At 62.6% G+C, this 26,873-nt stretch overlaps 1 protein-coding gene across 19 annotated transcripts in view; it reads right to left on the reverse strand.

The window, feature by feature from the left end:
• Positions 1–26,873, reverse strand: part of FBRSL1 (fibrosin like 1) — an 87,143-nt gene that overhangs the window by 23,382 nt on the left and 36,888 nt on the right. For all 19 annotated transcript variants that reach the window (XM_035290086.3, XM_078337823.1, XM_078337824.1 and 16 more), the window contains exon 5: positions 11,274–11,303. In XM_035290086.3, the coding sequence (XP_035145977.1) occupies positions 11,274–11,303 (30 nt within the window). The remainder of the gene's footprint in view (positions 1–11,273; positions 11,304–26,873) is intronic.

Consider the following 26,873-nt stretch of genomic DNA (forward strand, 5'->3'; position numbering starts at 1 on the left):
CATCCGGGCACAGACAAAGGCGCGCGCCCCCCACGACGCTCGGGCCCTGGACCCTCCGCCGCGCCGCGCCCCCGCCCGCCCGCCGCCACGTGCGCCCCCGGGAAGACGCTGTATCCGCTCTCGACTCCGAGACGGGGTGGGCAGAAGGCCCCAGGCAGAAGGCGTCCCGCGTTTCTGGGGGGCGGTTTCTCGCCCACCTCGTGTCCCCCAAAGTCCCGATTCCCCTTCCGGAGCCTGCAGTGCACACTCACCTCGCCGGCGCCCCAGGTCCCGCGCGCCCGGCAGGCGATCGCCCCCCGTCCTGGGGCCGGAGCCGGGCTGCATGGACGCGGGCGTGGAGCGCGGGCCCCGGCCGGTCCCGGAGACCCCCCCTTCCCGCGCGCCCTGCTCAGCCGGAGCTCCGGCCGAGGACGCGCATGCCCGCCGCGCCGGCTCTGCGCGCTCTGGGCGGCGCTGGGTGCGTTTGGGCCCTGGGTGCTGTCGGGGTCGGCGTGAGCCCCGAAGCGGCGGCGGCGGGCGCTGAGCTGGGCGCGCGGGCGGCGGGAGCGCGGCAGGCGGGAGCGGGGGCGGGGCGCGGGCAGGCTCGACTAATCCAGCCCCGAGGCGCGGATCCGCCCGCCGGGCCGCTGGTCCGGGGTCCGAGCGAGCGGTCTCCGATCGCGGCCTCCCGGGCAGGGCGCGCAGCGCTGGCTGCACTGAGCGCTTTGTGGGCGCCGCTCCTCGGAGCCTCACAGCCGCAAGTGACGGACAGCTGCCGCCCCACTCCCAGATGGGGAAACTGAGTCAGAGAGGGCGACGGCGGGGCGCCTGTAATCCCAGCACTTTGGGAGGCCAAGGTGGGTGGATCACCTGAGCCCAGGAGTTCCAGACCAGCCTGGCCAACATAGGAAGACCCCGTCTCTACAAAACAGAAAAAATTAACCGCAGGTGGTGATGCCGCCTGTGGCCCCAGCTACTCGGGAGGCTGAGGTGGGAGGATCAGTTGAGCCTGGGAGGTGGAGGCTGCAGTGAGGCGAGATGGCGCCACTGTACTCTAGCCTGGCTGACAGAGCAAGACCCCGTCTCCAAAAAGAGCGACCTCGTTGCCACTGTGGAGAGCAGGATTTGAAGGGAGGAGGAGCCCCCCCACCACCACCAGCTCCTGCCCAGCCGCTGCAAGCCTGGCCCTCCCTGGGTCTCAGTTTCTACCTCTGTGAAACGGGTGCAAAGTTGCAGTCAGCTCTGACCCTGCTGTAGCTGCAAACAGCTGTGTGGTGTGAGTCCCCCAAGACCACCACCCCGAAGCTACCATGATTTAACACGCAGGTGGCTGGGAGGTGCAGGAAGCACCTGGCTCTCCCTTAGGGTGAGGCGCTTGAATTCGGATCCAGGCCCAACCACAGCTTCACACAAAGCCTGCTTACAGTGCCTCGCCGCGCAGTCACCCAGGTGGGACCTTCCCTCCCAGCCCACTCAGACAGAAAACCAGGACACCAGCAGCGGAACTCAGATCTCAACGGTACTGGGAAGAAAACACCATGAGTAAGGGAGGGAGGGTGCAGTTCTGAATGTGGCAGGAGGTATTTAAGGACGGGTCCCTCTAAGCTGCTGTGTGGCTGGGGACACATGGGGAGGCCAGGGCAAGACAACTCCGGCGTGTTTCAGGACTGAAGCAGGGGCTGGGGCCACGTTTCTGTTTCTGGACTTGAAAGGCCTGGCTGGACAGGGCCCATAGGTGGCCAGGTCTACTCAGTGTGGAGCCTGCGGCCATTCAAACCCCAGGAGCGGCTCCAAGACCAGGCAGGGTAGAGCCCTCTGCAAGCTGGACCAGCACCTTCTGCTCCCAAAGGTGCTGACGGGCGCAGGACGTCTCCAACGGTAGGGAAGGAATCGCCAAAGTCAGCCTCAGCCAGGGAGGCCTCCGGTTCAGTTTGATTTACCAAATACACGTACTCCCTTTAGCAACAAGTCACCTGCAAGTGCTGCCATTTCCTGCCACGAAAACGCACTCACTTGTCTCCATGCTGACACCCCCAGGCTCACTGCATGCCCGGCCACAGCACCCTGAGGCCTGTGCTCTGAGGGCTTGGACATGCCAGCACTCATCTCACTGACGAGGAAACAGACATGCTGTTGGTGTGGCTGGTCTGCGGCTGAGCTGGACTGAACCGGCAGGATGGCCATTAGCTCAGCAGGAACACCTCCTCCAGGAAGGCGGTGGGCTGCTCCTGAGATGGGGACAGGGCCACTTCATTTGATGTGTGGAGCCCTCAGGGAGATGTCAGGGTCAGGGTCAGGCCTGGGGTGCTGGCCTGGCAAAGCCAGCCAGGAGGGGCCGTGAGGACAGAGGCTGTGGAGGGGCCCCACGCCGAGGTCATTTCTGTCCACTGGGGGTCCAGATGGCAAGGCCCACAGAGAGGGAATGGGCAGGGGGCGGGGAGGAGAGAAGACAGACTCAGGCACAACCGGAGCTCAGCCCTTCCTGCGTTCCTGGCCCTGGGGAGGATGCCACCCCACCCCCTCCCCCAGGCCCTGCTCCGGGCCCCTGCACAAGCTGGGCTCCTGCATCTTCAGCCCCGAGAGGTTGTACTGTAATCACCTCCTTCTCTGGGTAAGAGTGCAGGGCAGGGGGGCACAGGAAGCAGGCCAGGGTCCTGCCAAGCTGTGCCCACTCTCCCCACTTACTGGAGACCCCAGGGGGCTGGGAAGTGGGGAGCAGGAAGAAGGAACTGAGGGGCAGCAAGTGGCCAGCTGCGATTGGGCCACGGCCACAGTCCACACGGCTGGCTCCTCTCTTGGAACCTCACCACTTGAACCACAGGAGAAGCCATCTTCCTCCAACAAACAAGGCTTCAACCTCGCTTCCGAGGCCACCTTCAGCACTGACCACCCTCCAGCAGGCTGAGATCCTGGCCTGGATTAATGGGGCCAAAGAGCCAGGCCTGAGCCCCGCCCCGCAGCCCCACATCCTGGTTTGGGGTGAAATGAGACTGAGAACCTGGGGCAGGTCCGGGTTCAACTGTGATTAGCGTGGAAAGTGGCACTGCTGTGAGGGATGCAGTGAGGCTAGAAGGAAGCAGAGTGGGGACGGGCTATGCAAGAAAGAGGCGTGTTCCCTGGAGGCCACACTGATACTAAATGTCAGGCTTCCAGACAGACATAAGCCACTGAGAGGCTTGATGGAGGTGTTCAGAGGCACATTTATCCACAGCCATGGTTCAACAGCCGTTATAACCGCGTCTGTCATCGTTCCCAAGTGGGGGTGCGGGGAGTGTGTCATCACAGGAAGGTGCTGGAGGCCCCAACCATTACCAGGGAGGGCAGGGCACACGGGGTCCTCTCAGCCTCGCTGCCCCAACCACCCTGGGAACCGCCCTGGGGGACACCCAACCTCCATTCTACGGTTAGCCAAGTGCCGGGCCAGGAGGTGACGAGCCCCATTCCCTCAAGGCTGCCACTCTGCGGGCAGTGTGGCCCAGTCACTGTGTGGTTGCAGGTCTGAGGACAGGGAGGGCAGCATGCAGGGCCTGAGAGGAACTCCCATAGCACGAACACTAAGACGTGCCCGGCACACGCAGGCCTCGAGTAAGGGCATGGGGGTGGCTGGGGCCGCGCGTGCTGCTGCCCGACCTGTGCAGGCCACGGCCATATGGAGAGTATGGCTTTGCCATGATATCACTCTGAGGTCCTGTGAGTCCCCATCCAGAATGTGGGGAGCACAGCAAAAGCCAGAACCACCTAGAAATGCTCAGAGCAGCTCAGCATCCCTGGAGGCTGCCAGCCTGGAAATGCAAATTCAGTGTGAATTTTAGCTCCAAGGGGAACGTGAAGAAGGTGCTGGAACTTTGAGAAACAGAGAAACCCAGGGAAAGCCTCTGGGGAGAGAGGACCCCGGGGGCTGGGGGAAGAGCCCAGGGACGTGGTGCCAGAGACCCTGGATGGCAGCGCCTCCCTGAACCCCGAGCCACAACCACTCTTGCAGCTCCCATGCAGGAGTGCCAGTGGGAAGAGGGGCCGATGGAGGCCCCAAGCCCACACCCATCCTGACCCTCAGATGGGGCCTCCCAGCCTACCCTGGCAGACCCTAAATCCCAGAAGTGACGTCATTTTGAGGAGAGGAGACACAAAGACACACACAGAGGAGGGGCCCTGTGAGGACGGACAGAGGCAGAAACAGGAGCGATTCAGCCACCAGCCAGGGATGCTGGGGTCAGCAGGAGCGGGAAGAGGTAGGAAGAATGTTCCTCTGAGGCCTCCAGAGGGGGCGGGATCCCGACAGTGCTACGCCAGCCTTGCGGGTGCAGCCTCCATGCTCATGCCGGGTGGGGATCCCACACCCCGTGCTGCCCGCTGGAGAAAGCTGACTCCTCCAGAGATACATCGTGGCTGCTCTCCCCGGTGCTGTGCACAGCGGGGGTTTAACATTAATTAAATATTGAATCACAGGAGATGCATAGCTCCCCCAGACACATTTAACTCCGCCATGCACAGAGCTGCCCAGGCAGGCGCTGTTATACCCCATTTTACAGGCAAGGAAACCAGGACTCAGAAGGTCTCCTGCGGGGAGACGGTCCCCAGCGGGGGCAGGATGGGGCCAAAGGCCACACAAGCTCGTCTTCAGTGTTTGGTTTTCAGTTTCAAGATACACTTCCAATTGCACATGTTATTTTGCTTTAGGAGACAGAGCCTCCCTTTGTTGCCCCGGCTGGAGTGCCGTGGCGCAATCTCCACTCACTGCAGCCTCCACCTTTCCAGTTGTGATCCTCCCTCCGCAGCCTCCTGAGTGGCTGGGATTACAGGTGTGCACCACCACACCCGGCTAATTTTGTACTTTTTGTAGAGATGGGGTTTCGCCATGTTGGCCAGGCTGGTCTCCTCCTGAGCTCAAGCCATCTGCCCGCCTCAGCCTCCCAAAGTGCTGGGACTACAGGCATGAGCCACCGCACCGGCCCGATTACACATTTTAGAACAGTATTAGGATACATGTTTAACATCAATTAAGTTACATTTATGTGACCATACTCATCAAGACCCACCTTACAAAGCATCGTTTCTGACACCCTGGTCTGTTCAAAATCCACTTGGGGCCGCAGCGAGGGTCTGAACAGGGGACCCATGTCGCTGCTCCCTGGCACCACCCAGGGTCCTCTGCTAACTACTGGGCCCTCCCAAGGCTCTGAGGCCCTTCCCGACACTCCAAGGGTCTGATGTCTGCAGCAGTGTGTGTGGGACCCCCAGGTGCCCCGTGACGGCCGATGGCTCTGAGCCCCTTCTCTGGACTTCTGAGCTTCCAGTGCATCCTAAATCTTCCTCTGCTGTGACAGGGACACCACGGGGCCCTCAGGATGATCCAGGCTCTGTTATTGGAGCCCTGTAAGCAAGGACAGGCTGTGGTGTGGAACAGCTGCCCAGGAACAGCCAAGTGGGGCCTCTCGAGCTGGGAAAGGCGGGAAACAGATTCCCCTGAGGTCAGCACCTTGACTTCAGCCCAGTGAGACCCATCCTGGACCTCCGGCTCCTCAACGACCACCAGCCCGGTGAGACCCATCCTGGACCTCTGGCTCCATGACTTCCACCAGCCCAGTGAGACCCATCCTGGACCTCCGGCTCCATGACTTCCACCACAGCCCGGTGAGACCCATCCTGGACCTCCGGCTCCATGACTTCCACCAGCCTGGTGAGACCCATCCTGGACCTCCGGCTCCATGACTTCCACCAGCCTGGTGAGACCCATCCTTGACCTCCTGCTCCATGACTTCCACCAGCCCGGTGAGACCCATCCTGGACCTCCGGCTCCATGACTTCCACCACAGCCCGGTGAGACCCATCCTGGACCTCCGGCTCCATGACTTCCACCAGCCCGGTGAGACCCATCCTGGATCTCCTGCTCCATGACTTCCACCAGCCCGGTGTGACCCATCCTGGACCTCCTGCTCCACCACAGCCTGGTGAGACCCATCCTGGACCTCCTGCTCCATGACTTCCACCAGCCCGGTGAGACCCATCCTGACCTTGGCTCTAGGACTTCCACCAACCCGGTGAGACCCATCCTGGACCTCCTGCTCCATGATTTCCACCAGCCCGGTGAGACCCATCCTGGACCTCCGGCTCCATGACTTCCACCAGCCTGGTGTGACCCATCCTGGACCTCCGGCTCCATGACTTCCACCAGCCCTGTGAGACCCATCCTGGACCTCCGGCTCCATGACTTCCACCACAGCCCGGTGAGACCCATCCTGGACCTCCGGCTCCATGACTTCCACCAGCCTTGTGAGACCCATCCTGGACCTCCGGCTCCATGACTTCCACCAGCCCGGTGTGACCCCTCCTGGACCTCCAGCTCCTCCACAACCACCAGCCCGGTGAGATTCATCCTGGACCTCCTTCTCCATGACTTCCACCAGCCCAGTGAGACCCATCCTGGACTTCCAGATCCATGACTTCCACCAGCCCGGTGAGATTCATCCTGGACCTCCAGCTCCATGACTTCCACCAGCCCGGTGAGACCCATCCTGGACCTCCTGCTCCATGACTTCCACCAGCCCGGTGAGACCCATCCTGACCTCAGCTCCATGACTTCCACCAGTCCGGTGAGACCCATCCTGGACCTCCTGCTCCATGACTTCCACCAGCCCGGTGTGACCCATCCTGGACCTCCTGCTCCATGACTTCCACCAGCCTGGTGAGACCCATCCTGACCTCGGCTCCATGACTTCCACCAGCCCGGTGAGACCCATCCTGACCTCGGCTCCATGACTTCCACCAGCCTGGTGAGACCCATCCTGGACCTCCTACTCCACCACAACCCGGTGAGACCCATCCTGGACTTCCAGCTCCGTGACTTCCACCAGCCCGGTGAGACCCATCCTGGACCTTCTGCTCCATGACTTCCACCAGCCCGGTGAGACCCATCCTGGACTTCCAGCTCCATGACTTCCACCAACCCGGTGAGACCCATCCTGGACCTCCTGCTCCATGACTTCCACCAGCCCAGTGAGACCCATCCTGACCTCGGCTCCATGACTTCCACCAGCCCGGTGAGACCCATCCTGGACTTCCAGCTCCATGACTTCCACCAGCCCGGTGAGACCCATCCTGGACCTCCAGCTCCATGACTTCCACCAGCCCGGTGAGACCCATCCTGGACCTCCTGCTCCATGACTTCCACCAGCCCGGTGAGACCCATCCTGACCTCCTACTCCACCACACCCGGTGAGACCCATCCTGGACCTCCTGCTCCATGACTTCCACCAGCCCGGTGAGACCCATCCTGGACCTCCTGCTCCATGACTTCCACCAGCCCGGTGAGACCCATCCTGACCTCCTACTCCACCACACCCGGTGAGACCCATCCTGGACTTCCAGCTCCATGACTTCCACCAGCCCGGTGAGACCCATCCTGGACCTCCTGCTCCATGACTTCCACCAGCCTGATGAGGATCGTGCTCAGGGTGGTGGGCAGCTTTCCCCTCTGCCCAGGCCCCACTGTGGCACCACTGTGCAGACAGAACATGAAGACCATGGATGGTGGGCTGCTGGTGGGGTCTGCCCCACATCTAGCTGACCCCATGCCGCCGTCCCTGAGCCCTGCACCTTCCAGGCTGGTGCTCTTGGCCAAGGCCCGGCACCGTGGATGCTTCCTGGTGGGCTCCTGCAGACAGGCCAGACAGCTGTCCTGGAGGCAGCCGCAGTGGCCACTGGCGGCAGGAGGAGCAAGCCCGCCACCACCTGGCGGGACCCAGCAGGCTGCTTAGTGAGCCCCAGGCCATTCTTCACCCCAAGCTTTTCCAATAAAAAAGCAGTTGGACACAAACCACAGACTTGCAAAGGGGCCGTGTGGTCGCTGCTCCCGAGCCCCTCCCACCAGCTGCCAAGGGCCAGGAGGGGCTTTGTGGGGCAGGCAGCCTCCGGGGAAGGGCAGCACTGAACTACACTGTGTGAGGGAGGTTGGTGGGGAGGTGTCAGCCTGTCCATGTGGAGGAGGGCAGTCCCGGTGTCTGCACCTTGAGCACCCTGCAGAGCCCAGGGTGAGTCCCCAAGGGGCGGCTGGCCTGGAGGGAGCTGGCACCCCAAACAGAGCTCAAACCCGAGATGGGCCTGCACCCTCCCCACACCCCGCCCAGGAGGCCCTCCTCCCGTGCCATCCCCACTCCATCCCAGAGGCCCTCATCCTGCACCTTCTGACCCGGAGGCCTTCCTTGGGGTTTACTGCCACCTGCCCAGGCATCCGCTTCCGTGGGTAGGGCTGTGGCCGTTCCCTGCACGTCTGCTGGGTCAGCACCCACAGACCCCACCCAGAACGCTGTCTGTGGCTTCTCCATCTCCCGCCACCAGGAGCAGCCAGGCCACATGAGCCATCAGCTCCCCAGTTCTGAGTGAGGGTCTCCAAGGATCCCTGTGAACATGGGCACTCGGGGGCCTTCTTTCTGCACCCAGTTCACAGACAGGTTCCACACAAGTCTGGGGCTGCTGAGGGACTTGGCACTGCCGGCAGTGAAGTGCCCCACGTTCCTGTCTCAGACACAGGAATCCTGCCATCCAGACCTGCAGGCTCCATCCCTCCTGCCTCCCAGCTGCTCCCTGGCAGGGGTGCCTGGCTCACACAGGGACAGAGGTCTGGGTGCCTCTGCTCTCAGTGGGTAGGGTGGAGGGCTGGGGACAACCAGGGGGCACCAGCTGAGTTCCCACACCTGCTTAAGCCTCTGCGTGCATCTGGATGGGCTCCGCGCAGCCTCTCCTGACCACCTGAACCCAACACCGGTCTCCAAAGACCAGGAGGGACCTGAGGCCTCCTGCCCTCCTGACTCTCCCAAACTCAGGAAGCAAACTTCCGAGCCCAGGGTGTGGGTATTGATGCCACGGAGAAGCAGAGAGGCCTAGACGAAGGCGTCCTGCAGTGCGCTGTCACACATACTCAGAAGGAAATGGAAACTCCCGCCTTGGCCCTGGGCTCCTCCTCTCACTATAGCCTGGGACACACAGCTCAGAGCCCACCCCAGGGTCACACAGAGGACAGGCTGATGGGGCAACAGGAGAGGCCCCCTTGGTCTTCCTGGCCCACCCCACCCCAGGGGGCTTTTTAAAGCACGGCTCCTCTGCCCAGCCCGGGAGCTTCCCCCCAACAGCAGCACACGGGGCAGCAGGCGGGTCCTGCTCACTCTGCCAGCACATGCCCCTCATGCGCCGGTCCTCAGACTTTGCCACGGCCAGAAGGAGCCACTGGGTCTGGCAGAGCTGCCTTCCCCACCCCACCCCACCCCACCAGGCCCCTCTGCTCTCCCGAGTGACCATGGCCTGAAATGCTGCCCAGGACATAGGCTGGCAGCCCCTCTCCCCTGCCCCTGCTGTCCTCCTCAGGCCCCGTGGCCACTATGCCCCAGAGAAGCCCCAGCACTGCCGGCACTGCATGCTGACCTCGTCCTGCCAGGACCTTTGTGTGTACAGCCCTGGTCTGGACCTCGGCCTCCCGGACTCAGAGCTGGTCCTCTCCCCTTGGCTGCTCGGGTGTCTGAGAGACAAACGCCCCAGTGTGCAGACGCCACCTGACCCCGTCCTAGAACCCTCTTTCAGCCTGTGCTCTCCCATGGACCCCTCGTCCTCCAGCTGGGTCGAATTACTGTGGGCACAGCCCACAGGCACTGGTGGGGTCCCAGAGGCTGGCATTGCCCTTGGTTGCTGGATGTGGGGGTGTGCGGTTATGGGGTCAGCTGTCAGCTTCTCTGCCAGCACCACCTCCTCCTCCTGGACCTGCCCTCATCTCTGCAAAGCAGGTGGTGAGAGCAGAGGGAGCCCCCAGCAGCCCCCAGGTTCCCGAATCCCCTCCTTCCTGCCTCTTTTGGAGCAGCCCTTGGCTGAGGAGAGTGTCTTCCCCGAAAACTGCTTTTAAATGAAAGAAGGTGGGAGGTGGGGTGAGTGCTGGGCTGTTTCCCAGGTGCCCTCATTTCATTGCTGAGATCAGGATGAATGTCACTCCTGTGAAATGCTGGCCCTGTCAGAGTTGGGCGCAGGAGCTGCGGGCTGGGGCTGAGGACGAATCAAGGCCACGTGGGGTCCAGGTGAGGCCACTCCTGTGGGCTTAGTGACCTTCCCCGGACAGGCGAGGAGAGGCACATCAAGCAGGGACACTGGCTGGAAGCAGCTCAGGAAGCCAGATCCCAGACAGCTGAGCCCAGCACTGCGGCCCACACGGTGCCTTCACCAGGTCCCAGGCCATGGCCACCAAATGAGCCGGCACAGCCCGGCCTCTAGCTTCCACGTGACTTCCTGGAGCATCACAACCAAACGGCCCAGCTCCTCCTCCTCCAGCCACTGCCACTCTGGCTCCAACATCTGGACCCCCACCAGGCCCTCAGCTGTGAGACCCCACAGCCCAGACAGCTCCTGCCGGGACATGGGCCACCAGGGTGCCCCCAACCCCTGCACAGATCCCCGTGGAGCCGTTCCATTCCCCTGGGCCTGGAAGCCTGCCCCAGGGCAGAGAATCATTGCACACACATGGTTCAACTTGGGCCTCTGCAGGGCCGTCCCCGAGGCTGGGATGTCCATTCCCCGACACATCTGGCAGGGCCCTCACCCCAATCCAGGTGCCCCCAGGGACCCTTGGCAGTCACAAGAGACAGTGAAGTAGGTGGTCACGGGCCAGGGCCTTATGTCGCCTGCCCAGCCTCCTCACCCTCCCCGGCCTGGGCTCCTTGGCCACAGCAGGTGATGGCTTTGGGACAAGTGGGAGGGCCTGGACCCAGAGCTGCCTGGGACAGAAGAGCCCTATGGAGGCTGCTTCTAGGCTCTGAGAGGACACGGCTTGGGGCTGCTCCAGGCTTCCTTCCCTGCTCAGGCTGCAGAAATCTGCACTAGTGGGGGCTTCACTGCTCCTGAATGCTGAGGGGGCCTGTGGCAGAGTAATGGGCTGGGCATCTACCTCATGGTTCTGGGGGCTACCGGGTTAAGGGTGGGGGCTAGACTCTGCCCACATTCCCTTAGGGCGGATGGGGCCAGTCTCGGGGCACAGGCCCAGCTGCCCTCTGCTCCCCAGGAGCTGGAGTGCCCAACCCCACAGCGGCCCTGCCCAGGGCACCTCCCAGCTGGGGCAGCACTGACGACCTGGGCCTGCGTCCCACCAGCGATGGTACCAGCCCCAGCCCTGGGCAGGCTCTTCCACAGCCGGGATAGGCTGGTGCCCCACACCTGGGAAGCCCGTGCACCTCACCAGGCGGGAGAATCCCGCCAGTGCCTGGTCTCCAGGGCCCACCTAGCAGAGCCAAGGTCAGCAGGGGAGGGCAGGATGCTGGGCTTACCTTGTCATCCGGGCCGCTCTCGCTGTCACACTGCAAGGACAGAGAGAGAGAAGTGAGTCAGGGCCCCACACCCACCAGTGTCACCTGCCCAGGGCACAATGGCAGCCAGGCTGCAGGGGCATGGGAGGGGCAGCCCTGGCTGCTGTGGGAGAGGGAGGTGCCAGCAGGTCCAGGTGGCCAGGATGGTTAGAAGGAAACTGGGCCTGGGCCTGGTGCTGCACCAGGTGGCGGGGGATGCACAGAGGGTCACTGGCAGGCCGACTCCCCAGCAGCAGGGGCAAGACCGGCCCTGTAGCCCAAGAGGAGGCCTCACTGGCCAGACCCTCAGAGCAGACATGGGGTCCCAGGGCAACCACGAAGACCCACACTGAAGGCCAGCCAGAGCCTTCCCTGCACCAGGAAGGAGGCCATCCTTCCACCCAGGACAGCCCCGTTGTCCCCTGTGACCCTGAGGGGATCGATGGCGCCACATGGGCTGGGAGACCTGGGACCCCCAGTGCCTCATGGTGGGTGGAGCCTGGGAGCCCCTGGGGTCAGAACAGCCTGGGGGCTGGCAGCACAGGGAGGGCCGTAGCCGCTCAGGGTTAGACACATGAGGCCAGCACCCTTGGTCAGCTCAGCTGGTTAGGGTGGGGACGTGACAATCCCAAAAACAGACTCCTGTTTTCCACGTTCAGTAAGCACAGCTTTTACTGAGGACACAAAGCTACGGGAACCACTGCAATCTCCCCTAAGAAAATAAAAAAGGGAAAAAATCCCTTCCTGGCAACTGCAAGTATGATGCATTCACAGCGAGTGAATGGCACGGCGGGAAATATCCGCCCAGTGCACAGGAGGGTGAGCTCCAGTCGGACGCGCGTGCGGTCGTCTCCTGCGTGGACCCGCTCAAATGTATGGCCACCACCATGCCCGGCGCAGCTGCAGTTTTCAGTGACAGCGCTCCTGGCACAGTGCCAAACACTCTGCAGCCAGAAAATGCCACTCCCCAAGAGTGGGAGTCACACTCCAGGTCCTGGCCTGGGACCCCTGGGGGAGCCGGGCAGCTGAGGTGGGCCCCTGGGGGGCGGTCCTGAGGCTGACAGGCTCCCCCAGGCTGTCTGTCCCAGCTGCGTGCTGCTCTGGTAGGCCAGGCGGAGACTCCCAGGGTTGGCATCCTTTCCCACACAGGAGGAAGGTGGGAGCCTCTTCTTGCTGCACAGCCATGGCTAAGCACTTTCTGAAGGTCCCCCCAGTCTGGCCTTTAGGGTGACAGGCAGAGGAGAAGAGCCTTGGCCCCGCCCACACCCACCCAGCCAAGCCCACCACACAGGCATTGAGGATTCTCCATCAGAAGTGGGCCCACCCCGCCCCGGAGGCCAAAGGAGTGAAGCTCACCAAGGGCTGGGCCACAAGACCCCAACATGCAGACCAGCCTTGCTGGCAGTCCTGAGCCCCTGGAGGCCTCCATCTCCCTGCTGTGATATGGGAGGGCCTTGGTGTTTAGAGAGAAAGTATGGAACAGAACTGCCTAGGCTCAGCCAGGAGCAAAGGAAGCAAAGACCAGGATGTGGGGCAGGGGAGGGCCCAGACTAAGCACACAGGTGCCTGCAGGGAACGCAGAGGTGGGGAGGAACACGCCAGGACTGAGGGGACCACCAGGGCTGGAAGACGGCAAGGCAGGAGCTGTGACTGAGCTGAGGGTGCCCTCTGCGCACAGGGAGCCTGGCAGGGCAGAGCAGGGCGCACCCTGGAGGCAGCACAGGAGGCAGCCCTGCCAGCACCCAGAGGCCAGTCTGACCTCATCGTGGGACTTCTGGGGACCCCTGGTAAGGCCTCTTCCTGCTTTGCACTGCAGGGCCCTCAAGTTGGAAACTGCAATCCCACCGGACTATCAGCGCATTGGCCAATCAGGCCTCGAGAGTGGCTTGTCACATGGGGCCACCTGGGAGCACCTGACCAGCTCAGCCTCTGCTGCTGTCCCTGCACCCAGATCCCTGCTTGAGCCTAGGTTGGCCCCAAGATCGACGGGCCAAAGCCAGCAGCTCCCAAAGCCCGGACCTGGTTACACATCTCCCCCCAGCTTTCATGTCTTTGGCTGGACCCAGCCAGGCAGATGGCACAGATGAAGGTGTAATGTACCCAACAGCAAGGAGGCAGTGCGGGGTGCTGTCCAGCGAGAGGGTGCTGTCCAGCGAGAGGGTGCTGCATGGATCCTGTGATTAACCACACAGCACAGCACTGTCAGCCAGGCACAGGCAGGGGCGTGAATGAATTCACGCTATTAAGTCCTACTGAATTAATGTTTAACTGCAGTGGAGTCGGCACTGAATGAGGCAATTAATCAGGGTGAGGAGGAAGAGAGACACATCTGCCCCTCGGGAGCTACCTGAGTGAGGCAACCTTCACAGGGCTGGGTCTGGGGCTGGGCTCGATGGCCAGGGAATGTCACCCTGGTGTGGGTATGGGATAGTCAGTGATGCCCAGGAGCAAGGACAGACCCCAGGCCCCAAAGGGACACTCTGGGCATGGCCAGGAGGAAGACCAGGCCCCAAAGGGACACTCTGGGCACAGCCAGGAGGAAGACCAGGCCCCAAAGGGACACGCTGGGCACGGCCAGGAGGAAGACCAGGCCCCAAAGGGACACGCTGGGCACGGCCAGGAGGAAGATCAGGCCCCAAAGGGACACGCTGGGCACGGCCAGGAGGAAGACCAAGCCCCAAAGGGACACTCTGGGCACGGCCAGGAGGAAGACCAGGCCCCAAAGGGACACTGGGCACGGCCAGGAGGAAGACCAGGCCCCAAAGGGACACTGGGCATGGCCAGGAGGACGATCAGGCCCCAAAGGGACAAGCCGGGCACGGCCAGGAGGAAGACCAAGCTCCAAAGAAGGCTATTCCGTGCTGCACTGCACCTACACTGGGCAGGTCCCTTGGCCTCTCTGCGTCTTCGTTCATGCTTCTGTAAACAGGAATAACTTCCAGGGTTGCCACTGACAGCTCATGGGATTACTGTGTGGCTTTAAGAAGCGAGTGTGTGCAAAGCACTAAAGCGATGCTTGATGCAGTCAGTGTATTATACACATACGATGGTGTCACCACCCTCATCACCACCACCACTACCACAACTACCATATTATCACCGCTACCACCACCATCCTCATCGTCACGCTCAACGGCACCATCATCACAGCCATCTTCACCGTCACCATGATCACCATCAGTCCACCCCCACATCACCCTCACCGTCACCATGATCACCATCAGTCCACCACATCATCCTCACCATCACCATGATCACCATCAGTCCACCACATCATCCTCACCGTCACCATGATCACCATCAGTCCACCACATCACCCTCACCGTCACCATGATCACTATCAGTCCATCACCACATCATCCGCACCGTCACCATGATCACCATCAGTCCACCACCACATCACCCTCACCATCACCATGATCACCATCAGTCCACCACCACATCACCCTCACCGTCACCATGATCACCATCAGTCCATCACCACATCACCCTCACCGTCACCATGATCACCATCAGTCCACCACCACATCACCCTCACCGTCACCATGATCACCATCAGTCCACCACCACATCACCCTCACCGTCACCATGATCACCATCAGTCCACCACCACATCACCCTCACCGTCACCATGATCACCATCAGTCCACCACCACATCACCCTCACCGTCACCATCACGCCACCTTCAACTTCACCACCATTATCATCACCATCATGAATGTCTGCCCGGAAAGCCCAGAATGAGCAGACACCGTCTACCCTGGAGTAGGGAGTCTTAGAGGTGTCTCCCTGGAGTAGGTGGCCTCCTCGCCTGGGAGTTTTAGAGGTGTCTCTTAGCCCTGGAAGTGCCCACTCTTGTCTGTGACCGACAGCCAAGGCTGGAAAGGTGAGCCTTCCTGCAGCCCCAGTGAGACCCTGACATGTCTTCCCTCTGCCTGTCCTGAGCTCCAGTGGCAGCCAGGGGGCAGCACCCCTGGTATTTCGGTCTGCTGGCCTATGGCCACTCTGAGTCTGTCTGGCCCAGAGCCCAATACTGGCCCGACAGACCACCTCTCAGCGCCTGTCCTCTCCACCCATGCCCTCAGTAAGCCCACAAGGTCACACCAGGTGCGGGGGTTAGGCCTCATGGAGGCTCAGGACCCCAGACCACTTAACCTGAATGCCTGGGGTATGGAGTGACAGCCAGACGACTCCAACGACAGGGCATGGGAGGAGGTCCTGCCCCAAACCACTGGGCTCGGTTCCTCCCTCCCGAAGTACCCCAGCCCGCACTCCTAAGGAGTGGGGTAGCTAGATGGAGGAAACTGCCAGGGCTTCCAGACCACTGAGCAGCCAGAGTCAGAAGCCAGATGTGAGCCAGGGCTCCCCACCGCAAGCCCACAGCTCAGCTCCCCCAGGCCCTGGGCAGCTCTGTCTGTCTCAGGCTGCCCCACCTCCATCCCAGGCCGAGTGTGAGTGCCATGATGGGCCTTGGGAGCACACGCTCTGTCTCTTCATCTTCACCACCTCGCCGTCACGTCACCATGATCACCGTCTCTGTGCACCTCGGTTTCTTCCTCCGTGACAGCGGGTTCCCTGACCACCCCAGGGTCACTGTGTGTTGCTGTGTTCACAGATGTGGCTGTGCAGTGGGGACGCCTCCCACCTCCAGGCTCCATCAGCGGCCTTCCCGGACCCTCATCCATGGGCGAACGATGGCCTCAAGACAGCTTTTAAAGCCACAAGCCAGGAGGGGAGCACCTGGGCTTGCTTTGGCCTAATTTATTTATTGTTTATTTATTTATTTTGAGACAGAGTCTTGCCATCACCAGGCTGGAGTGCAGTGGAACAATCTCATCTCACTGCAGCCTCCACCTCCCAGGTTCAAGTGATTCTCCTGCCTCAGCCTCCCAAGTAGCTAGGATTATAGGTATGTACCACCAAGCCCAGCTCATTTTTTTGTATTTTTAGTAGAGACCGGATTTCACCATGTTGGCCAGGCTGGTCTTGAATTCCTGACCTCAGGTGATCCTCCCACCTCTGCCTCCCAAAGTACTGGGATTACAGGTGTGAGCCACTGCACCCAGCCCTTTATTTTTAAAAAATTGGCCGCCAACATTTAAACACCTGGAGACGTCTCAGGAACACCCATGGTAGCCTCCTGCTGAGAACAGGAAACTCATCCCCACGTGGCAGCTGCCTACTGGCTCAGGCCATTTGCCTCAGTTCTGGGCCCTGGCCCTGAGGCCTGTCACATGCTGGGCACAGCCCAGAGCTAACGTGCACCCTGGAGACTGGTCTGGGCCTGATCCTGGCTCCACTGTTTCCAGGGACACCGTGCGCAGCGGTCACTTCACTTCTCTGAGCCTCAGTTTCCTCATCTGCAGAGACAGCAGTGCCTTCATGTGGCTTCTGAGTTGGAGGAGGCCACGTGCGTGGCGTGCGTGAGACGGCAGCTGCTGGTGGCCGGGTTCCCTATGTGGGAGCTGCCATCAGTATCATCTTCACTGTCAGCACCACTACCACCTACCCCCTCGCCCCCATCCCTCAGAGGCATCTGAACCCACCCCTCAGCCAGGCATGTGCCCTGCCAGCTGGCAGTGCACTCTTCCTCCCTGAGGTGCCCGGGGGAGCTTGGTCCCCATCACCCAGGCCTCCTCGTACCCGTTCCAGATCCTGGGTGGCTTTGGGCTGGGGTGGGGGCAGCCTGTCAGCCCCACACATGGGCAGGTGGAGGGGGGGGCGGAGAGACACTAATCAGCACGGCTATTACGCAGCAAAGGACACACACCTTCCCTTCTCAGCGCGAGCATTAATTACAGCTTTGCTGCACTCAGGGGCCGCCTGCTCCCACTGCTCAAACAAAGGCATAAAAATTCATGAGCAGGGCCCCTGCATTGAGGTCACCGCTCTCATCTGCTCCCTCAGCATCTGGGCCCCAACCAGGCAGGGTCGGGGGTGGCAGGAGACAGAGGGGCCAAGGGGCTGTCCTGGGGAGGGTCTGGGCTCAACACTGGAGGAAGGTGCTAGAAACACTACCAGCCTCTGCTTCTACCTCCCCAGCTTCCCACCGAGGTGGGAGGGTGGAGAGGGCAGAGGCAGGGCTAGTGAGGGCTGGATTTCCCCGCCCCAAGTAACCACATGAGCTGCAGAGCTGCCCAGGAAGGTTCCCGAGCAGAACTACCTGGAGTCAGGGCCGCCTCCTTGACAGCAGAAAAAACACCCTGACAACATGGGCGCTGAAGAAGCTCGAATGGTGGCAGGGCGTGGGCTGGATGCTGTGGAAAGGCCCGGCCTGAGCATCGGGTGAGGGGAAGCCCCACCCTGGCGGAACGCATGTGGCCTGAGTGGGTTGTGTCCTGCATGGGCCCTGCTGTGCCTTGTGTGAATGCCCAGGCGGGAGCAGCTCTGGCAGGCGCACATTTGCTGGGCAGGGTTCCCGAGGCTGAGTCTACATGTGCACACTTGCTGTAGCATGTCCCTGGGGTGCCTGTTCCTGGCCCTCCCTGTGCCATCTGGGCCCTCTGTGGCTTCTACCCTCAGGGTCCTGCCACATGGTGCCTAAGGACCTGCCATGGAGCCACGTGCCGCCAGGGGGAAAAAGGCCACCGGTGCTGGGCCCCTGGCCTCCCTTTGCCCTCGGGGGGCAGAGAGCAGCTCAGAGCCTCCATCTCCCCAATGCTCGGGCAGTACAGTGAGCAGCTCTGGAAGGGATGGGGCACTGCAGGCCCCGTGCCCCGCCGTGCCGGACCCCATCTTCCCAGATGGCAGTGCCAAGAGGCCTGCCTTCATGTGGGCTGCACGCTCAGCGGGATACAGAATGCATTCCAATCAAGCAATGTGGCTGAAGAGCAAGGGCTCATGTGGCACCAGAGACCCCGAAGGCTGAGAGCAGCTGGGGAAGTTTCGAGCTGAGCTTCACACTGTGGGGAATGTCTCGTGACTGGAAAGGTCACTCTCATCCTGCTAATCCACGCACTCCACGGTGAGGGCTCAGCCCAGGCCCCACCTCTCTTCCCCTCCATGGGCAGAACCCAGCTGCCTGGGGGAGGCAGGTGGAAGCCATATGTGCCCTCACCCCATGCAGCCAGTCACTTGGGGGGGGTGACCCCTGGGGGACTGCTAGCCCCCTGTGGGCAGGGGGTTAGGAGTGTGGGTGCTAGAACCGCAGGGCCCATGGGTTTGTACCTGACATGCCCTGGGGGTAGGGGTGTGGTGGGAGTCTGCGCCCCCAGGGTCGCAGCAGTATCAGCCCATCTCACAGGGTTGGAAGTAGAGGTTCAGATGGAAAGGACTTTCTTCGGCCACGTGGGCACTCAGCAGGGTTCTGGAGCTGAGCCCGGGACTCAGAGCTGGGGATCTGAGCTTGTGGGGCCAGGAACCCTCCTGACACTGGGTGAAGCAGGTGCAGTGGCCGGTGTGCTTGCCCTGAGCCTGGTTCCAGGGGCTGATGTAGTGAGCCCAGAGCAGGCTCCACATACACCACAGACAGCTGATAGGGGCAGGGTGTGGTGTGCGGGTCAGAACGTGTGGAGCCCACTGAGAGGGGATGTCTGGTCTCCGTTCTGACAGGGCTGGGTGCGGGAGATGGTGTGGGCTGGGCTCTGCTGCTGCACCAGGCAGGATGGAGGTGTGCCAGGGGCCAGGGCGGGCGGGTGAGTGGGGCGAGCTCTAGCACTCTCAGGGGATCCAAAGGTAATGGGGCCCGAGGCTGGGGGGGTGGCCGGCACCTGGTGGGAGGAGCCTGGGTCAACTGAGGGCTGGGGAACAGGACTGGGTGGGCACATAGGCCTGGGGGGCAGGACTGGGTGGGTGGCAGCTGGGGTCACGACTGCGTAGGTAAAGAAATAGGGCTGGCAGGCAGGACTGTGGGCAGAGGCTGGCAGCAGGACTGGGTGGACAGGGGCTGGGCTGGGGGCAGGACTGGGTGGGCAGGGGCTGCAGGGCAGAAATGTAAGCAGGGACTAGGGGATAGGACTGGGTGGGAGGGCCTGGGGGGGCAGGATGGGGTGGGCAGGGGCTGGGCTGGGGGCAGGACTGGGTGGGCAGGGGCTGCAGGGCAGGAATGTAAGCAGGGACTAGGGGATAGGACTGGGTGGGAGGGCCTGGGGGGGCAGGATGGGGTGGGCAGGGGCTGGGCTGGGGGCAGGACTGGGTGGGCAGGGGCTGCAGGGCAGGAATGTAAGCAGGGACTAGGGGATAGGACTGGGTGGGAGGGCCTGGGGGGGCAGGATGGGGTGGGCAGGGGCTGGGCTGGGGGCAGGACTGAGTGAGTGGGGGCGGGGGCAGGGCTGTGGGCTAGACTGGGTGTGCGGAGGCTGGGCTGGGGGCAGGACTGGGTGGGGGGGATGGGGGCTGCGGGCAGGACTGCATGGCTGGGGGCGGGGGCTGGGGGCAGGACTGAGTGGGTGGGGGCTGGGGGCAGGACTGGGTGGGTGGGGGCTGGGCTGGGGGCAGGACTGAGTGGTTGCGGGAGGGGACTGGGGGGCAGGACGGGGTGGGAGGGGGCTGGGCTGCTGCCTCCTAGCCCACCCAATGCTCAGCTCCTCCCTCCCTGACCTTGGTCCGAGAGGAGATGATCCCCGCCCACCCCCAGGCCTTTCTTTCTGGAGACTAGAAGAGTAGGTGCCCAAGAGGAGCTGCCGTGGAGCCTGAGGGGAGGGGAGTTTGGTGTGTGGGATGCAGCACATGCCAGGGTCACTCACATGCTGCCACGGACCCACCTGCTGCCTGATGGGGAACCTGAGGCTCAAATGCATGGGAGCCCACCAGGCACAGCCAGAGGGTGGCTGGGTGGGTTCGGAATCCTGAGTCCAGGCTCTGGAAGCTGTGGCAGAAGCCCTGGAGGCCACGCTTGCCCTCTAGTCAGGGCCCCACTGCACTGAGGCCCAGCCTCGCCCTACAGGGCCTCGCCCACCTTCCTCTTGCTGTCCTGGGAGGGGAGGCACCCTTGTTCCTGGTTAACTACTCGAGATCATCGTGGCGGGTCCTGAAAAGTCCATGATTGTTTACTCAGCAAATTCAGTTTTTATAAGCATTTAGACTTCAAAGTGCAACAAAGCACTAATTACCCAATTAATCAGCAATTAACAAGTAATTAGGTCACTGCAACCAAAGCCACGGCCTCTAGGAGCTGCAGGTGAGGCCCTGAGCAGACGCTGAGCTGGAGCCAGACTCGCCCTCACACCCTCGCGCCCTCCCGCGGTGCCGAGACCCCGCCACCCCCCCATGGAGCTGAGACCCCACAACCCTTCCCATGGCACTGAGGCCCCGCTGCCCCTTGAGCCGTGTGCCACGCCTGCATGGGTGCTTCCCAGTGGGGGTTGAAGCCCTCAGGAGAGGCGATGCCATACAGCAGCCCTGTGGCCGTCACTGCCAGGGAAAGCTCTGGGCTCGGTGGCGCCCGATGGAGGCCCCAACTCTGCAGCCCCTGACCTCCAGGCCAGGCCTCTGAAGACAGCTCAGCGGCGGACGGCAGGCTTCCCGGGGCTGGGGATGGGAAAGGGGAGCCCGGTGCGGCCCCCACCACTGCCTCCGGCCTCGGGACCTAATGAGCTTTCTGAACCTTTCCTGAGAGCTGCTGAGAGAGCCCAACTGAGGGACCTGGAAAGCCCCCTGTTGGCAAGAATGTGGGACTGGATCCCTGGTCAGGAGGAGGGGCAGCTGGAAAACGTCCCTCCTAGGCCCCTTCATCTCAGGGTCTCCCAAACTCACCCCTCCCAGGCCTCTGGGTCACGGGGCCTCAGCCCAGCACCCAAACACTCTGACCAGTGATGGGGTGAGGCTGTTGCCCCAACGCTCTTCCCCAGCCCCAGCCAACCTGGCTCCTCCCAGCACTCAGGGCTCACAGCCTGGCTCACCCCCCATACTCAGAGCTCTGTGGCTGAGTCCCCCCGCAGCCCCCAGCTCAGCACTCAGGGCTCTGCGGCCCCTCCCTGGAGCTCTCCGTGCGGCGGGGGCCCCCGTGTCTGCACACGCGCGTAGCCAGCTCCTGCTCAGGGCCCTGACCCCACCCATCAGCTGCCTGTTTGCTCTCCACGGTCTCATCTGCTGAGAACACGGATCCTGTTCCCAAGGGCACACAGGGTCTACTTAGCCTGAGATGTGGCAGCCAAACGCGTGGGCGGCCTGGGCTCCCAAGTCCGCACGGCCCGCAGCCCCAGGCTGGGGTTGGAGGGGACAAACCTGTCCTCATGGGGTTCCCAACTGTCACAATTGGGGCACTAGGTGCAGGGAGCAGTCCCCAGGGGAGCACTGCCATGCCCCAGTGCAATTCCAGAATGTTCCCTTGGACATTTGCAGAACTAGAAACCTGCTTAGCACCACCTGCGACTTGAACCTAAATGTTCTAAAATGCAAGAAATCACCTTTAATTTCCTCAAATCTCAAATAGCAGGAAACATCGGGACCGGCATTTTCACCGCAGCGCCCAGGGACGCCAGTCGGGGAGCACCCACCTCAGACAACCTCGCCCTCCTCAGCCTCCTCGCCCTCCTCAGCCTCCTCAGCCTCCTCGCCCTCCTCAGCCTCCTCACCCTCCTCGCCCTCCTCAGCCTCCTCGCCCTCCTCAGCCTCCTCAGCCTCCTCGCCCTCCTCAGCCTCCTCAGCCTCCTCACCCTCCTCAGCCTCCTCGCCCTCCTCAGCCTCCTCACCCTCCTCACCCTCCTCAGCCTCCTCGCCCTCCTCAGCCTCCTCAGCCTCCTCGCCCTCCTCAGCCTCCTCAGCCTCCTCACCCTCCTCAGCCTCCTCGCCCTCCTCAGCCTCCTCAGCCTCCTCAGCCTCCTCAGCCTCCTCAGCCTCCTCGCCCTCCTCAGCCTCCTCAGCCTCCTCGCCCTCCTCAGCCTCCTCACCCTCCTCACCCTCCTCAGCCTCCTCGCCCTCCTCAGCCTCCTCAGCCTCCTCGCCCTCCTCAGCCTCCTCAGCCTCCTCACCCTCCTCAGCCTCCTCAGCCTCCTCGCCCTCCTCAGCCTCCTCACCCTCCTCGCCCTCCTCAGCCTCCTCGCCCTCCTCAGCCTCCTCAGCCTCCTCGCCCTCCTCAGCCTCCTCAGCCTCCTCACCCTCCTCAGCCTCCTCAGCCTCCTCGCCCTCCTCAGCCTCCTCACCCTCCTCAGCCTCCTCACCCTCCTCAGCCTCCTCGCCCTCCTCAGCCTCCTCAGCCTCCTCGCCCTCCTCAGCCTCCTCAGCCTCCTCACCCTCCTCACCCTCCTCAGCCTCCTCACCCTCCTCAGCCTCCTCGCCCTCCTCAGCCTCCTCACCCTCCTCAGCCTCCTCGCCCTCCTCAGCCTCCTCGCCCTCCTCAGCCTCCTCGCCCTCCTCAGCCTCCTCGCCCTCCTCAGCCTCCTCAGCCTCCTCGCCCTCCTCAGCCTCCTCAGCCTCCTCGCCCTCCTCAGCCTCCTCACCCTCCTCAGCCTCCTCAGCCTCCTCAGCCTCCTCGCCCTCCTCAGCCTCCTCGCCCTCCTCAGCCTCCTCGCCCTCCTCAGCCTCCTCAGCCTCCTCGCCCTCCTCAGCCTCCTCAGCCTCCTCACCCTCCTCAGCCTCCTCAGCCTCCTCGCCCTCCTCAGCCTCCTCAGCCTCCTCGCCCTCCTCAGCCTCCTCGCCCTCCTCAGCCTCCTCGCCCTCCTCAGCCTCCTCAGCCTCCTCAGCCTCCTCACCCTCCTCAGCCTCCTCAGCCTCCTCGCCCTCCTCAGCCTCCTCAGCCTCCTCGCCCTCCTCAGCCTCCTCGCCCTCCTCAGCCTCCTCACCCTCCTCAGCCTCCTCGCCCTCCTCAGCCTCCTCACCCTCCTCAGCCTCCTCAGCCTCCTCGCCCTCCTCAGCCTCCTCAGCCTCCTCGCCCTCCTCAGCCTCCTCAGCCTCCTCGCCCTCCTCAGCCTCCTCGCCCTCCTCAGCCTCCTCGCCCTCCTCAGCCTCCTCACCCTCCTCAGCCTCCTCAGCCTCCTCGCCCTCCTCAGCCTCCTCGCCCTCCTCAGCCTCCTCGCCCTCCTCAGCCTCCTCACCCTCCTCAGCCTCCTCGCCCTCCTCAGCCTCCTCAGCCTCCTCACCCTCCTCAGCCTCCTCAGCCTCCTCGCCCTCCTCAGCCTCCTCAGCCTCCTCGCCCTCCTCAGCCTCCTCGCCCTCCTCAGCCTCCTCGCCCTCCTCAGCCTACTCAGCCTCCTCGCCCTACTCAGCCTCCTCGCCCTCCTCAGCCTCCTCGCCCTCCTCAGCCTCCTCGCCCTCCTCAGCCTCCTCAGCCTCCTCGCCCTCCTCAGCCTCCTCGCCCTCCTCGCCCTCCTCAGCCTCCTCGCCCTCCTCAGCCTCCTCAGCCTCCTCGCCCTCCTCAGCCTCCTCGCCCTCCTCAGCCTCCTCAGCCTCCTCGCCCTCCTCAGCCTCCTCGCCCTCCTCAGCCTCCTCGCCCTCCTCAGCCTCCTCAGCCTCCTCAGCCTCCTCAGCCTCCTCAGCCTCCTCGCCCTCCTCAGCCTCCTCAGCCTCCTCGCCCTCCTCAGCCTCCTCGCCCTCCTCAGCCTCCTCAGCCTCCTCAGCCTCCTCGCCCTCCTCAGCCTCCTCAGCCTCCTCGCCCTCCTCAGCCTCCTCGCCCTCCTCAGCCTCCTCAGCCTCCTCGCCCTCCTCAGCCTCCTCAGCCTCCTCGCCCTCCTCAGCCTCCTCAGCCTCCTCGCCCTCCTCAGCCTCCTCAGCTCCTCAGCCTCCTCGCCCTCCTCAGCCTCCTCAGCCTCCTCGCCCTCCTCAGCCTCCTCAGCTCCTCAGCCTCCTCAGCCTCCTCGCCCTCCTCAGCCTCCTCAGCCTCCTCGCCCTCCTCAGCCTCCTCGCCCTCCTCAGCCTCCTCAGCCTCCTCAGCCTCCTCGCCCTCCTCAGCCTCCTCAGCCTCCTCGCCCTCCTCAGCCTCCTCGCCCTCCTCGCCCTCCTCAGCCTCCTCGCCCTCCTCGCCCTCCTCGCCCTCCTCAGCCTCCTCGCCCTCCTCGCCCTCCTCGCCCTCCTCAGCCTCCTCGCCCTCCTCAGCCTCCTCAGCCTCCTCGCCCTCCTCAGCCTCCTCAGCCTCCTCGCCCTCCTCGCCCTCCTCGCCCTCCTCGCCCTCCTCGCCCTCCTCAGCCTCCTCGCCCTCCTCAGCCTCCTCAGCCTCCTCAGCCTCCTCGCCCTCCTCGCCCTCCTCGCCCTCCTCGCCCTCCTCGCCCTCCTCGCCCTCCTCGCCCTCCTCAGCCTCCTCGCCCTCCTCAGCCTCCTCGCCCTCCTCAGCCTCCTCAGCCTCCTCAGCCTCCTCAGCCTCCTCAGCCTCCTCGCCCTCCTCAGCCTCCTCGCCCTCCTCAGCCTCCTCGCCCTCCTCAGCCTCCTCGCCCTCCTCAGCCTCCTCAGCCTCCTCGCCCTCCTCAGCCTCCTCAGCCTCCTCGCCCTCCTCGCCCTCCTCAGCCTCCTCAGCCTCCTCGCCCTCCTCAGCCTCCTCGCCCGCCTCAGCTGCTTCAGTTGCTCTGGGCTCAGCCCAATTCTCACACCGGCGGGAACCACCTCACTCAGAACAGCTTTCCATTTCCCCCCGAGGGCACCTCTTCCCATCATCTACGTGTCCTGGCCACAGGCTCCAGTAGCTTCACACCCACAGCAGAGGGCACCCGTCACACAACAGGCAGCCACGGGCGCATCCCTAACCCTCACATCCTGTCAAGCGTGGCCACCTGGGGCCCCGAGCTCTAACCTTCCAGCTGTCTCCACACAGCAAGGAGTTCCTGGTGACAAGAGCCGGCCACCAGCCTCTTCCTCCACACCCCACCCCACGCCAGCCTGCAGATCCCCGAGAGCCCCAGCCTCACCGGCGTCACTGCCACCATTACCACAGGCACAGGCACAGCCCAGTCATATACTTGCACACAAAGGCACCGTTACATACACATGTGCACAGCCACACGCATGTTTATGTGTGCATGTACACTGAGCCATGCATGCACACGCAGTTATACATGCATGTGTGCACACAGCAACACACATCACATACACGCACGCAGTCACGGACACACGTGCACTCACCCATAGTCATGTGCACATGTGCACTCACCATCATGTACATACATACACTCACACCATCACACACATGTGCACACACCATGACACATATGCACTCACCATTATGACACGTGCACTCACCATCACATACTCACATACACTCACACCATCACATACACCATCATCGACACACGTGCACAGTCATGGATAGATATGCACTCACCCACAGCCATGTACACTTGTGCACTCATGATCATGTACACACATGCACTCACACCATCATGTACACATGTGCACACCAACAGACACGTGCACTCATGTACATACGTGCATACACCATCACCTACACACGTGCAGTCATGAACACATGCCCACTGACCAGGTACACACATGCACTCACACCATCACATACATGTGCAGTCATGCACACGTGCACTGATCATGTACACACATGCACTCACACCATCATGCACACACGTGCATAGAGTCAACACACGCACTCACCATCATGGACACACATGCACTCACCATCATGGATGCACATGTACTGTTATGTACACACATGCACTCACACCATAATGTACACACGTGTTGCACTTACCCATAATCATGTACACATGCACTCACATTGTCATGGACATGTGCACAGACACACATGCACTCACCATCATGGACACACATGCACAGTCATGTACACGTGCACTCACATTATCATGGACATGCACGCACAAACACAAGAGTCCTAACCCCTGGCCCTTCAAGCCTCCCCTCTGGGTCTCTGCTCAGCTGCCTCTCTGGGGGGTCCTGCACCCCCTGGGCCTAGAGTGCCTGGGGCACCCCCAGCCCAGCCTAACTTCCCTGTGTATCTACTAGCTACATTTCGCTCCTGTTCCTCATCTGCCCGGGAGAGCTGAGGTCTGGCAGCCAGTGCCCACACACCTGTGGATCAGCTCCGCGGCCTCTTCACACTCAACCCAGCACCTCGGGAACCCCGCACGCCCAGGGCCAGGCTACAGCCCTGTCCCGCCTCAGAGGCCTCTTCAGACCTATGGATCAGCTCCGAGGCCTCTTCACACCCGAACAAGCACCTCGGGAACCCCGCACGCCCAGGGCCAGGCTGCAGCCCCGTTCTGCCTCAGAGACCCTATGGGGTTTCCTTCTGTCTCTGCCGCTGAGTCACTGCATCGGATGGCATGTGGATCTCACATCGACTCTCCTTTCTCTCAACAGTGTCCCTCCCAGCACAGCCATGGCTGGGGCCAGAATAATTAATGAGCCTGTGTCAGGGAATGAATGAAGGGTGCCCCCCGCACCCCGGCCCCAAGCACATGGCTGGCCTTTCCCAGAGCCAACGGTATTAATACATTCTCATGTCGTCGGGCTCAAAGTGCTAACTGCCTCATGAATTATTTATCGACACAAAAAGTCTTAACCAGAAAGAGTGTTAACATTAATTCCTGACCCCGGTGTCACAGTGGTCTGGCCTATTCCACATAACTGGATTTCAGCTCGACAGGCGGCATGGGCTCCAGCCTAGTCCTCTCCACGGGCTGCACGCCACCACCTTCGCCCTGGGCACGCCACCCACGCTGCCCTCCTTGGTCAGGCACCTCCCTGCA

This window comes from Callithrix jacchus, chromosome 9, assembly GCF_049354715.1.
Source record: "Callithrix jacchus isolate 240 chromosome 9, calJac240_pri, whole genome shotgun sequence".
NCBI lineage: Eukaryota > Metazoa > Chordata > Mammalia > Primates > Cebidae > Callithrix > Callithrix jacchus.